General features: G+C 45.1%; 1 protein-coding gene across 1 annotated transcript in view; it reads right to left on the minus strand.

Annotated features, from left to right (window-relative positions):
* KLF8 (Kruppel like factor 8) overlaps positions 1 to 13,957 on the minus strand; it is a 305,491-nt gene extending 291,534 nt beyond the window's left edge. The window contains exon 1 of the mRNA XM_029607458.1: positions 13,288 to 13,957. Within this exon, the coding sequence (XP_029463318.1) occupies positions 13,288 to 13,311 (24 nt within the window). The 5' untranslated portion in view covers positions 13,312 to 13,957. The remainder of the gene's footprint in view (positions 1 to 13,287) is intronic.
* Positions 13,958 to 14,274: the final 317 nt, after the last annotated feature.

A 14,274-nucleotide genomic window follows, 5' to 3' on the forward strand; every position in this document is an offset into this window, starting at 1 on the left:
TGACAACCAAGAACCATAATATTAAGCTACTCTGATTAGGGAGGGGCATTCTCTCTGCCTAGAGATGCCCCCTCTAAATTCATTCGTTAATATATCTCAGTAATTTCCCCTCCCCCCCCAAAAAAAGAAAAGCACTATTACAACAAAAAAGTTACAAATGTCAAAACCTACTACTCAAATGAATAAAAACAAAATCCAAGACGCCGACACAAAAATAAAAAAAAAATTTTTATTGCATGTATTAAGAATATTATTTTAATTTTTTGTTATCAGCAAAAAAAAAAAAAACAGAGACAATATCCCCCTGAACCCAACTAACCCTCCAATTAAAAACTTCTCTTTAACCATATGGCCATGGATGGCAACTATTAAAATAGTTATTAACTAATATGTTCCTTACATGCAAGTTGAACCAGTGCCAGTTTTTAAGGGTAAATCTGTGTGCTATTTTCCCATGATGCACTTGAATACCTGCTTTGCCAGAGCCCTAGCGGATAAGGAATAAAGCTGCAAGTCTCACACTGAATGTTTACACAGGGATTTCATGTGTTTCATGTTGCGTCACAAGCCAGTGACAGCCACATTTGAAACAATCTTCTAACCCATCGCTGTCATGCAATACATCTGGGATATGGTCTGAGGAGCGGGAGGAAGGCGACGCCGGGTGCGGTTCCCAAAGAATGATCTCACCAGCAGTGCTGTTGCGTGGCACCAGACCCAAGTGAGCGTTCCTCCTCCCAGTATGGCAGCTTTGTGAAGCCAGGGCACACCCCGGAGTTCTCTCTCACTGGCATCTGCGGCACAATTTGTTTTGTTTTTACTTCAATTAAAAAAAAAAAAAAATTCCCTTGCCTCCCCTGTGAGGATGGGGAGGAGGGGGATTGAGTGGCACAGCAAAGATTCAGCCATAATGCGCTCTCCTGAAATGTTCTCATACCTAGGCAGTTTCAGAGACCCGAGCTGCTTTGTCCTTCTAACTCACCATATTGTCTTTAAAATGATAAAATGATTCCCGGTGCTCAGAGTCACCCTCCAGCACGGTCAGTTTGGGGAAAAAAAAAACCAAAAAACACGACACTACTATCTCTGCTCTACAGCTACCAGAAAATCTGCTCACAGTATTAGTGAACCCACACTTAAAAACGCACTACTACATAACATATAAAATGCCAACACTGTAGAGGAGATACAGCCGAGGGGTTAGAACACTTCAACACCAGCTCACTGACATTTTTATTCCTTAGGTTAAGTCATTCTGTCTTCATGGGCCTCACTTTATTCAACTATAACTGAATAATAATGAATATTATTAAATATTGCTGTCCCCTCGTCTTTCTTCCCTTTAGAAGACATCCTACAGATTAGGCCACAAACCTGGTAGCATACATTCCACCCCAGGGGTCATTGCCAAAATGTTTCCTAAGTTGTGCACACACACGAGAAAAAGGGGGAAAAAAAAAAAATCAAATGGGGTTTCAAAGAACACTGTGCACAGATTTGTACACGGCAAAGCACATGGGAAATTTTATTGTGCTCACAGCCCACAAAAGGTTACAGGGATCATTTGTTGCACATTTTCAGAAACATTCAGAACTTAAAAAGATTTTATTTATATGAAAAGCATTATAGAATTAATAACAATTCTTAAAAATATTTATACTATAACTCCTTCAAAAGAATCGGTGTATGTGGATCTATGTACACAGATATACATATAAATAAAAATTGCACATAAAAATAATCAAGAACATTCTAAAAATTATGAAGTAAATAAATGCTTAAATTAACATAAAATAATAACATAAAACAAAAAAGGCACAACCATGTGTTAAGTCAAAAAACCAAACACTAAGAGTACATAAAAGGTACACATCATTATGGAAACTTTTTTGGAACCAGGAAGCACTCATTGAATTCAAATCTCTCTTGCCCGACTAAAAACATGCTACCTAAAGCCATGAGTGTGACCCTCAAACAATCCCACAGAGTGTCAAACACTTTCAGCTCACTAAAAATGGACTGGACCAGGCTGGGTTTTGTCTGGATGGATTTGCAGTCTTGCTTTTCAAGCCCTTCCACTTCACAGGACAAAAAAAAAAAAAAAACATGATCCCGAGTCACGAAACTCCCTGTGAAAGGAGCAGATACCTCCACCTGTGTGATGGACCTGCTCCACAACAGTGCACTTAAAACAGCCTGCCCCCACTGGGACCTAGCAATGCTCACAAAGATGAGCAGGAGTCACTCGGGCACAGTGCCAGGTTATAACCATCATAGCTGTGTGTCAGAGACTAGGCTACTAGCTCGACCTGGCACCGATGACCTGAACCCAGCAGACAGTAACTACCCACAGAGAGGACGGGAGAACCCTTTATTCCATCTTACCCGAAATCTCTAAAACCCAAAACAACAAATCTGGAGAGGCCTCATCTAACCACCACCATAAAACGTCAGCACCCCAGGGAGTGTGTCCTCCAACTCTTTACTGTACAAATTAAGCAGGAGCCACATTTAATTCAATATTCACACCCGCCCAATGTGATTTCCAGCTGGTAATCTGTTGGCCATTCTCCTTTTTCTCCTATCAGTAACCACACAAAAATTACTACTCGGTTCTGATAATGTCACAGGAAGGAAGAAGCTTGGACTTTACAGAAGATTTTCCGCAGTCCAGTAGATGAGCGGATCAATAAGTTATTTTTAACCAACTAAGCCAACAGAACATTGCCCCAGAAGTTTTAATTTCTGTAACTAGCAGAAAAGATGAAAGCCCAAAATATTGTTAGAAAGCTTTAAATTCTCTTTATATTACTCAGAATAAAAAGTTGTCTGTAAAACCCACTTCATAATATTCTTCCAGTCAAGAAGCAAACAAAATGGGCAACCCAAGGGTCACAAACTACAGACTGATTTCTTTTATTCAAATTATTTCCAGCAGTAGGCATTAGCTCTTCTGTGCTCACTGCAAATGTCCAGGTTCTGAGAGACTGTGCATGAGCGCCTCCTACATTCAGCAATGTGTACCAGTCCAGTATTTCAGAACTGTGACAAAAATAAAAGAGCAGTGAAGTTCCCCCAGCCCTCCCATGCCCAATATCTCCGGAAAGGGAAGGGGGCATGTTGGCCAGCAAGAAATACTTTTTAAAACTTTTTTGTAATTCACATTTAGATGTGAAATAAAATGGATGAATAAAGTCTAAGAGCAAGTCAAGACATTTTAACAATTGCTTTTTAGGCATCGCTGTGTCCTCTGTGTTTCTAGAACATGAACACTCTCACCCATTAGGCCATAAACCATGAGAAAACAAGGCCTTAAGATGTTTGCAAAACTTCAATCGTCAAATCATCAAATTTCTAACCAAAGGGAGTCCCAAGGCTTAGTAGCAGCCACGGAAGACACCCTAGATCTAAACCTTTGCAACCTGGCCTCATAGATCCCAGGTACACTTGGCAGACATTGTTGAGAGGATCTTAAGGATCAAGTGGGAACATCACAGATAGGACAAATAGAAAGGAGCCATGCCACGCAAAGCCTTGAAAAGTGGAACTAAAATCTTAAAACTTAATGCAAAAATCAGACAGAGCCCACGCAGCTCGAAGTAATGGCATTACAGAATCCCTCACAACATGTGCTGCTACACTAACTCTGCCACGTTCCAAACAGTATCACAAAACTACCTCGCAATTTCACGCGTGTGTGCGTGTGCGAGATGTCGTTTGTGACTTTACAATTAACATAAAAGGAGATCTGCAGTCCGCTCCTAAGCCTGGCTTCTGCTTCCTAGGGGATGTCGTGCAGCAGCAGGAAGGGAGACAGGGGAATGCCAGCCACTGCATAACCATGGCACCTAAAGATCGACTCCGTCTCTAACTCAAGTCTGCTAGGTTCTGGAGAAAGCCACAGACTGTAAACTCTGGCCAAAGGACAGAAATTGATGGGGGTTGGGGGGAGGCCCATGGTGCTCAATCTGTTCTGGATTGAGCTGGAAGCCCAATAAGGCACAGGAGAGACCTTCCAAGTCAAAAAAATAGCATTAAATAAACACCTTCTCCACCTATCAATTCAGTGAGCATGAGGTGATTTGTGACTGGCTGTGGCTACTCAAGGATGCATAGAAAGCACAGGAGAATTGCTAAAAAGAATAATCAGAAAAAGCCTCATTTCATTTTTTGGGAGATTTCTTTCTGCTCATTTCCAGTTGGACAGCTTATCTTTTAAAAGAAAAGATGGGCCATGATGTAAGGTGCATTCCTTTTTAATTCTAGAGAAAGGGAAACTATAAGGAATGAGATTAGGAATAAAGACTAAGAGAATTAATCGATAAGAGAGCAAAGCTAGAATCAGGTTGTTGTTTAGAAGAAGGGTATGGTAGATCTGAAGCTCTGAAAGGAGGCTCTACCCTCCGTGTTGCCCGAGCACATACCCATGGCAATTACAGCTCAATCGTCATTGAACTGCTAGAGCAGGTTTTAGTAAGCATTCGGGGCTGAAGTGGTGAGAACAGATGCCTCTCGCGCAGTTCACCAGGGTTCGATTCCCAGTCGATGCAGCATCCTCCTCAGTTTTAAAAAACTCATTCGGCATGAAGGGCAGTCCAGTGGATAGAGGGGGTTCAAATCCTGCTGCTGCTCCTTGTGCAGGAGGGTAAGTCACTATACCCTCCATTGTGAGCCCTCTGGCGACAGGGGAAATACCTACAGGACCTAAATATAATCTACTTTGAAGTGCCTGAGAGGCAGAATATAATTCAAATAAAAAGTTAATACTAATCTGCAAAAAAAAAAAAAAGTCTCTATATAAAAAAGGTTGGTCACACTGTTATGTTGTCTGTGGCCACTAGGTGGCACCCTGAACAGAGGGAGGTGCACTGTGCAGAGACGATATGTTCTGTCTGTGAAGCCCTATAGCTCAGGCTACCACACACACACATAACACACACACATGGCGTCTTCTTCAGCCACTGCCAAACCTTTTCTGCAGCCGCCATGGGATGGAGGACCACAGAGGCTACCTGCAGGCCTCTTCCCCTGGTGTCGGGCAGCCCTAATTGCGTGATCCTGAGTCCTAAATGGGTGGGCCATGGCTGCACCACTGTTTGGATTGTGAACTGGTTAAAAAGAGACAGGAAACAGGGAGTATGACTAACTGGTCAGTTCTCTTAAGGGAGGAAGGTAAATAATGCAGTGCTCCAGGAATCTGTACTGGAACTGGTGCTTTCTAATCTTCCTCTGTAACAAATCGCTATTTAGCACTCTACAGGTGGGCGAATGAGAGAAACGTCTAATATATACTCTCATTGTAGTTTATAAAGAGGTTCCCTGTATCTATATGCTTTCTGTTAATTATTTAACAAAATATTTATTGTTCACACTTCTGTTCGATTTTAAAATTTATAGCTGTTATGGACCAGACAATCCAAGCAACAAATGGACAGTTTTTGCTAGGATAGCGTATCTATTTGTGTGAATATCTAAAGAATTTGGGTTTTTTTTGCAGATGCTGTCACTTGGCTGATGCAATAAGTTGCGTCCAGCCTGGTGCACAGGTTTATTCGCGGTTGGGTGCCCATTAATAGTGTCTGATGTAGTAAGGAGATAGGGTGCACGTTTTGGATGCACAAAACAAAACGTGTGTACCCGATAGCGCCCAATGCATGTAAATTCCATGTAGATGAAGACATTAACAATTACCCTCTGATGGAGGAAAGCACGTCCAAAGGCTGGGCGTCCCGTGCCCATTTTTTAAAAAAACACAGGGAATTTTAACTCCAGCTCTGGAGATCGCAGACAGATAATTTGTTAAAAGCACCACCAGTGCCGGAGTTACTCGTCTTAGTGCCTTTTCCCATGATGCAGCCTACACTTTTGTGGATCGCTCTCTCTCGAATGATGTCTTGAAAAGGACCTGAAGTCCTTTCGAAAAAAGCTGAAGCCTATTTTAAAAGAAGCGTTTAATTTTAATAAATATTTTGATTTTATTTTGTAAAGTCATGTGAATGATAATGTTATGTTTGTTATACATCGCGGTGAACTACCTCATGGAAAACTAGTGGTATATAAATATGCAAATAAATAAAATTAAATAAAGCAAACTCGCAGTCAAGTGCTCATGAGAAACATTTAAAAAAAAAATGTGCTCTGTGCTGCGATACATGTGTCCTCCTCCTTAGTATCATCCCGACTCTTAAATTCACAGCTTGCGATGGAGAAAACGACATGTATCTTGATTTCATCAAAAGGAAGCGCCCCTTTCTTATGACTGCACAATTTAGATCCCCCCTAGCAATGGGCACCTGATATAATAAAACTTCAGCATTGAAATCAGCACCTCAGCAAAATAACCAAAACCCTAAGCTCGTATTGAGCACCTGTTGCAGCTGCGGCCGCCGGATGCAATAAACTTTTGAGCGCCCGACACTTTTTTTTTTTAAAACACGCTGCCCCGATTTTCCTCATTTAAATACTGCAGGGGACATGCATCGGCCTCCGAATGAGTACCAGTGCGCAAGACTGGACAGTCACCTCAGAGGGAAACCATTCTTCCTTGATGGCAGAAGGCCAGCTATGACTTGGCTACGCAGCTTACAAACCACGTATGAATGCATACACCACGTGCCTCCACGTCACAGTGATATTTATTCCATTGCCTCGGGTACAAGCTTAGATCGTGAGCCCTCTGGGGACAGAAAAATAACTACAGCACCTGAATGTAATCCGCTTTGAAGGGCTGAAAAGTGGAATATAAAAACCAGATAAAAAAAACAACAAATAAATCCACTGCAGACAACCCTAGCAGCTAGGGGTTACTAGCCAAACCCTTGCAGGCATGTGCTAGAGAACCACCACCTATAAGCCTACATCTGTGTTATGTGCATCAAGGCACCTCTCCATCTTGCCTGGATTTCTAATTAGGTGGAGTAGGCACCTGCCTAAGGGCGCCACGGTGAAAGCGGCACCTCCAGGCAGCCCTCTCCCACGAACCCCCAAAGCCTGTGCAACAGCATCCTATCAAATCTGCTCCCTTTAAAGGCACAGGGACAGACGAGTATTAGGATAACCTGCAGCGTTACAACCCAAAATAGCAATGGTAGGATTACATTGGGGTAATCGTTTGTATACTGGTTTTGTGAGAACAAACGTTGAATAGGGCAGGTGTGAAATGGTCTATTAGCTGAAGAGGTAGAGACCATCATTTTGGCAGACAATGGGTAAGCTCAGGACAGCGGTAGAAAGAGGGTGGACAGGACAGGGAAAAAAAAAAAAAAAAAAGACTTGGAGGGAGAATGTAGTTGGTGTTGGATTGCATGAGGGATTTTGTATATGCATGCACTTATTTATTTATTTAGGATTTTTCTATACCGACATTCTTGAACCAAATATCAAATCGTATCGGTTTCCATATAACGGAACAGTCGCGGCTAAGGCGTTACATAGAACATTTGGGCAATGAACATCTTGAAATGGAAGGACCATTTTGGTCTTTACACTTGCGGCTTGGCTGCACATTTTACTTTCTGTATGCCGTGCGCATACCTAATAGGGCCATCAACATGCATTTGCATGCTGAGGGTGCTATTAGGTGCCGCGGGTTGGACGCGCGTTTTCCTCCCCTTACTGAATAAGGGGTAAGGGAAAATGCGTGTCCAATAGCAGGCTAACAGTGCGCTCCGTCAGAGAGCACTGTACTGTATCGGCCTGTATGTTATTGAAAACAATGTAAAACAGAATTGCTGCCAGCCATCCCCTGCATCTTTTAAGGGGGAGCGGGTCTGGTAGGCTGAGCAGAGCCTGGGAGAGAGGGCCATCCGGGTGGAAGATGTGGCACATCTTCTGCAGGGAGCCCGTCATCTCCTTCCCCTAAGCGGTAAATGCAACCCTGTTCTCCATACCTAAACTATCACTTTTACTAAGTGGTAGAAGGTGTTCAGTTTCATCACGGCATTCACGTGATTATTAGTAAAATACTTCATTTTGCCCATGGAGGAAAAAAAAATGGGAAAATCCTTTTGGTACATCTGGCCCAGTAGCAGTACACAACATCATCCAGGACTGCGGAGCGCATCAAATCCCAGCATATTTTGATCCTGATTTGGGCATGAAAAGAAATAAAATCAAAAGACACACAAAATAGCCTCTCTTTCTTCCGGTGCCCAGCACTCCCTTCAGATCAACTCAGTTCACGGCTCCTGCAGGGAACTAAATGACCTTCCATCCACTCCTTCAACCAGGTTTGCAGCCAGCAGCACACGCGGAGCAGATGCAGGCTCGGCTTCCCCCACTGGCTACTTAGGGCAAGCAGAGGTCCCTCACATTCACCTCCTTCCGTGCTGCCCCTGCCTCTGCTGCCACCAGCGGCACTCGCAGACTTGGGTTTGCTGCTCATCAGGACGACCTTAGTGGGTTCAATTCCCACAACAGGACCCAGGCTTCTATCCAACGCTGGCACTGCAGTGCAGCACAAGGGAGGTGCCCGTCTCCAGCTAAAAACCTCAGCTCCAAGAACCAAAGAGCAATGAGGCAAACACAACAGACAAAAGGCAAAGCAAACAGAATAAAGAAGTCCTGGGATGACAGGAAGGTGGGGGGTGAAGGTTGGGGGGGAGGGTACCGTCCTGCCGAAGGCCATCGCAAGGGGTAGCCAAGAAGGGCAAATGCCTTGGGCCCCAAGCCAAGATGGCACCACACCGCCCCCTCTGAGCCAAGCTGCGAGCCCAAAAGGGAAATGAGAACACCAAAAGCAACCCTAACCCAGGAGCGCTGTTTTGTCCAGCAGCTTCCCCGAAAGCCCCCCACTAAGCTTCCCACTGCTAGTTTTGTGGTCTTACACTTTTGTCAGGTGTTTTATTACTAAATGATTTATTACCTCTGCTTCTGCCTGGCTGGCACAGAGGCTCTTTGCCCCCTGCAGCTTTCTGCTGCGGAGCACCTGAGAATCTGTACAAGGGAGCTCCACCCTCTGGCTCTATGCACTTCCACTGCACCAGACTAAGGGGCCGATGCAATACAGTGCGCTCAGCCAAGCTGACGGACCCGGGTTAAATAGGCGCTAATCCACCCCCTAATGCAATAGCGCCTATTTAACACGCATCCGAAAAAACTGCTCTTCTGTACTTCTTTTTTAAAGTAATTAATAAATAAATAAATAAATAAATAAATAAATAAATAAATAGCTAGCTCGGCAGACCGCCGAGTTATGAAGACAGACACCGGTAAACTCAGCGTCTGTTTTCATAACCGGTCGCCTGCCAGCAATGAAAATGGCTGCCGATAAATTCAGCGGCCATTTTCATTACTGGCAGACAGGCAGGTTATGAAAACCGAGGCCGAGTTTACCGGCGTCGGTCTTCAAAACCGGCAGCCGCGGCGGGCCGCATTAGCTAGGAGGTGCTAAGGTCGCGCAAGCGACCCTAGCCTGACCCCCTAATTTACATATTGCGGGCACCATGCATGCGTTAAGAAAGTGGGCGCTGAAAAGTCAGCGCCCGCTTTCCACGAAGATTATTGCATTGGCCCCTAGGAGGCATTAACCTGAAATCCAAGGATACGTCCCACCCTCCCCACAACCTGATGTGCAGCAAGCTGGCACATTCCCAGTTTCAGCTTCTCTCAACATTTTATGTTTCTTTCTGTCGAGCATTTTGCGATCCTGCTTACACGAAAGGGGTTACTGCATCAGTTCAAAATATATCCAGTATCATTAGCTGAGAAATGAAGAGCTTGCCATAATCCTGTTCATAAGGTCAGACATACATCAAAGATTCTAGCTTAGAATGGAGATGGATTCCCATCACTGATGACTTAGATCCATTGCAGCAGTCACTAGGATTCTCCAACTCGATCAGTAACAGCAGAAGGGCCTTTCAGCTCAGATGGAGCAATGTTTTGCCCTTCCAAATCATGATATATTTTCCAAGCACGGCCCAAGCCATGAAGAAAATAAACAAAGAACTCAATAAGCAAAGAAGGCCAAATACCCCAACAGCTATCAAGTGGCAGAATACTCCACAGCATATTTGACCTAATGATGTGCTTTTGACTCAAACAAATTGCAAAAATGTGATGAATAAGGGCAATTAGTTTCATTCGGGAGGGCCCCAAGATGAATCCGGAGTCCCCCAAATGAAACAAACCTTATTCGTTGAATTGGTTTGAAGACAATGCATCGGGCCTAAACCTAGGCCAGAGGCTGGGACCTTGCCCAAGGAATAGGCCAAGGCCCAAAGCAGAGGCCACGGCCTACACTCTAGTGTGACACCGGTGCCTCGGAATAAGCTGTGGCCCCTGCTTTAGGCTGCAGCCTACGCTGTGTCTCGCCTCTGCAGTACATCAAAATGGAACTGACTGCCGGGATGAATGCACCGGAGTTAATTTACTCCAGCACAAGCCCAGCGGACAGCATCAGAAGAGAAGACGAGGGAGCAGCTACGAGGCCTGGGCTCCAGCTCTGGGCCTGGGCCCCAGCATCAACACCTGGCCTCCGGGTCGAGTCACAGCATTGGGCCTGGGTCCAGGCTCTGGCTTGCAAAGGCAGAGGTCACAGCGACATACAGCTCTCTCGGCCTACGCAAGGCCAAAGCATCAGCCTGGGCCTAGGCTTTGCCAGCGGATCCCCACCACACCAGGTAAATGCGGGCCAAGGGGGATCTTGGCCCCAGCATTTTTCCAGGCAGACGGTGGGAGGCCTCGTTTTCATTTTTTGGCCATTTTGGGGGTTGTTGCTTTTTTTTTTTTTAGTTGTTTGATACTTTTTTTCTTCATGAATGAAACAAATCAAGCAAACCAGGAACCGAAATTCATAGGGAAAACACATCCTGAAAACGAACCAAAAATTGCCATTTCAGCCAACACAGCACTCCCTACATTTGTAAAGTATGACATAATATCACCCAGACTACAACCGGCTTCCCCCCCCCCCCATCGCCACTAGTAAGAGTTGCAGGTCTTCAGCTGCATCTTCAGACTTCTCTTTATCTGCATGAGCTAACCAGGACAGTTCTTTATCAAACAGGAAATGCTGGCAAGCTGCCATAATTCCACCTGCACTTCTCTCCTACAGCCCCAGGTCTCCAGACACTGCTATAAAAGCAAAAGCTGTGTTCCCTGCATATAGGAGGGTCTTGCAGAACTACAAAGAGCAGGTCGCCCTTTTACTGAGCGACATGTGCCCCGAAGTGCAAGCGGCCTGTCAGTATACCTTTGGCATTCGAGACAAAAAGGGCCAGATTTAAGCAGATGGGAATACCACTCAGGCAACACTTTTTTTTTTTTTTTGCATGCAGGAAATTTAAGCCATGGGTAAAAATATGCACTGTTTCTAAACCGAAGAGCATCTTTTGTGTACTTTAATCCTTTAATAGAGGCACAGATGCTTGATCAGATTTTACCATAACATTTGTTAAAAAACATAAAACTACCATGGGCATTAAATTCTGTTAACTGGAAAAGAACAAAATATTACTGTATGCACTAACATTTGAACAAGGTGGATAGAGCAAACAAGTATTTACCTTTTTCATGGTTCAATTGCCTATTTTTTGTTTGTTTGTTAAATTTTGAACTTATGTACACTGTTCCAAGTTTCATAACCTTGTTCTATGTAATGCCTTTTGGCAATTTTCATGTTCTGTTTCAATGTAAACCGATGTGATCTTTATTTCATATAGGAACACCGGTATATAAAAATCTAAAAATAAATAAATAAAATAAAGTAAAGAAACAAAAAATTGTTATACTTTTTTTTTTTTTTAACCTTTGGAATAAAAACAGAGCATGTTTTATTTATAGCCACGCCTCTGTGTTTCTAAAAGTCTCTTTCTTCTCTGGTCAAGCTGTACCCGTATTCTACATGCAATTGCGATACCCACAGGAGGCTCCACTAAGAATTGCCAAAGCTGCACCCCAGTTTACCTTTTTATAGCAGTAGGATTAGCTTACTAGAACTACTTCCAAAATTCAAAACAATGTTTAATACTACTTTTTCTACTATATATTTATTTCACCTGATAACTGACATTAAGTGTTTCCCTTGTAGTATATTAAATGTGTTTGAAGTCCTCCAAAACAAACTGAATACATTTTACCTACAGAAAGCAACCATTCAACCAAAAAAAAATTATAATAGAAGGGAATTGGTTTCACAGGCCCTAACTTGAACCTGCTAAACATTTGCAAAATGTTTACAGGCTCACATTTCTACCCACATATTGCCTGCAAAAAAAAAACAAACCCAAAACATATTTGCCAAATGACCCAGCTTCTGATCATTGCTAGTTTATAAACTTCCAAGTGCACTGTGGCAACTGTAGTTCTATGGCAGCTTTTATTTGCCTTCTGCACTAGAGAAAACAGTGAACGGGGAAGGATAGCGGAAAAGCCAGGACTAGATTAATATCTCCCTTCAGAAACTGGGTTATTTTGCAACCCTGCTAATGTCACCAGTTTCTACACGGGCTGAAATTTTCCACAACTAATCTAAAACCAAAAACAGCACCTGCAGTTTATTACAATTTTGCAGGTCTTGTTTTCTTGGCTGGAATTTTGCCAGATCCTCAAATGTTGCCCCAGATGTATTGATCGAACACCTCCCCTACCACAGAGGAAGTACCTGAACAGAAAGCACCGTGTTAATGTCTTGCTCAGCGTGTGAAACACACGGTGCAGACCCATCAAAGATGGGCTGTTTTTTTTTTTATAAGGATGTTGTACGGCCTCCAAGTCAACCCGGGCGGGGGTAAGGAAAGAAGAAAGTGAAAGTACAGAGAGAGGAGAAATGACCAAGAATGTCATATCACATGCAGAGATTTCACAGAGCACCAATGACTTGTCCCCTCCTCCTTCCCCTCCCTCCCTTGAAGGCCTGCCAGCCAATGCACCCACTTCCCTCCTTCCAAATGGGTGCAGTGTCTCTTTAAGAGCGGAACAGGCAAGATGGAGACGGGGCTCAGGTTCAGTCCGGGGCTGGCTCGCGGCAGCGCCGGTGGCGATCAGCTGCAAGGAGCCGACGTGACAAGGGCGGGGAAGCACCGGCGAGGCTTGCGCGCCCTTCCCCCTCCCACACAGTCCCCTGCCGGGGGGGGGGGCTGGCGCACCTCCCCCCCCCCTCCCGGATCGGCAGCCACCTTCTCCCCACTCCGAAAGGAAACCCCACCCAGGCGATCGCAGGCAGCCAGCTTGCGCTGCAAGGTGGGCGATCTCCACCCTGCCCGCGCACGGGGAGGAGGGCAGAAGGCTGGAGCCCGCCGCCGCCGGACCGCCCCGGGGAAACGACGGGGGGGGGGGGGGACTTACTTTCTTGTGCGCCTCCGTGTGCATCGTCTCGAGCCGCTGGGTGTCTCCTCTTCCCCCTCCGCTCCCAGTTGAGAGCAAGGTGGGCTTGTGTCCTCGGGATCTGCACGGCTGTCTGCGGCAAACCTTCCTCCTAGCGATCGTTCAGGGGGGGGGGAGAAGGAGAATTTTTTTTTCTTCTTTCTTGCTCTCTCTTTTTTTTTTTTTTTTTTTTTTCGCTTCTCACCAGCTGCCTGTCCCTGACCCCACCCAGCGGCTCCACCCCATCTTCTGCTACATGCACTGTCAATCACCGGTCCCTTTAAAGCTGCAATGCACAACGTGCCCTTTCTGGGCAGCAGCTTGGGGGGGTTGGTTGTTGGAGTCTTTACGGTTCGTGCGGCGCTGCTCAGGTTCTGCTCGCATAGGAGGAGCCGCTGGCTCGGCTTCCCTGTCTGATTGTCCGTCCCCCCCCCCCTCTGGAAGGGAGAGGCTGGCTTGGGAGGAGTAGGGAGTTGCAGGCAATAATGAGGTTATGCTGCTCCCTTTTTACTCCACCCACTTTCTCCTGCACAAACTGCAGAGCCCTGGTCTCTACCCACGCACGCCCTTAATCCAAACACTCTCTGCTCCACCGGGAGGGGAGTCGGAGTCTTTCTTTAGTTTCCTGGCTTTATATTTTGGCTATTCTCCTCTCCCCACCTTTCAGCCTGTTCGGGTTTTAGATGTGCCGGTTCTTTCTCTAGTTTCTCTCATTGTAATTTGCCTGTTTCGTTAGTCCCCTTTCCACGCTTTCCTCCCGTGTTCACTCCCCCCCAATAATTTCCAGCTTTTAGCTTCCCTGTTTCCACATCTTTTGCAGTTTATGCGCGCATCATGCGAGGACCCGCGTGCACTTTGTTGTGGAGTTGCTATAAGTAGACGTCTGTGTCAGACGGAGCTTGCAGTCTAACTTCGTACCGGCAAGGGGAAATAATACAGCGACTTGCCCAAGGTCACAAAGAACAGGAT

Source organism: Rhinatrema bivittatum, chromosome 6, assembly GCF_901001135.1.
Source record: "Rhinatrema bivittatum chromosome 6, aRhiBiv1.1, whole genome shotgun sequence".
NCBI lineage: Eukaryota > Metazoa > Chordata > Amphibia > Gymnophiona > Rhinatrematidae > Rhinatrema > Rhinatrema bivittatum.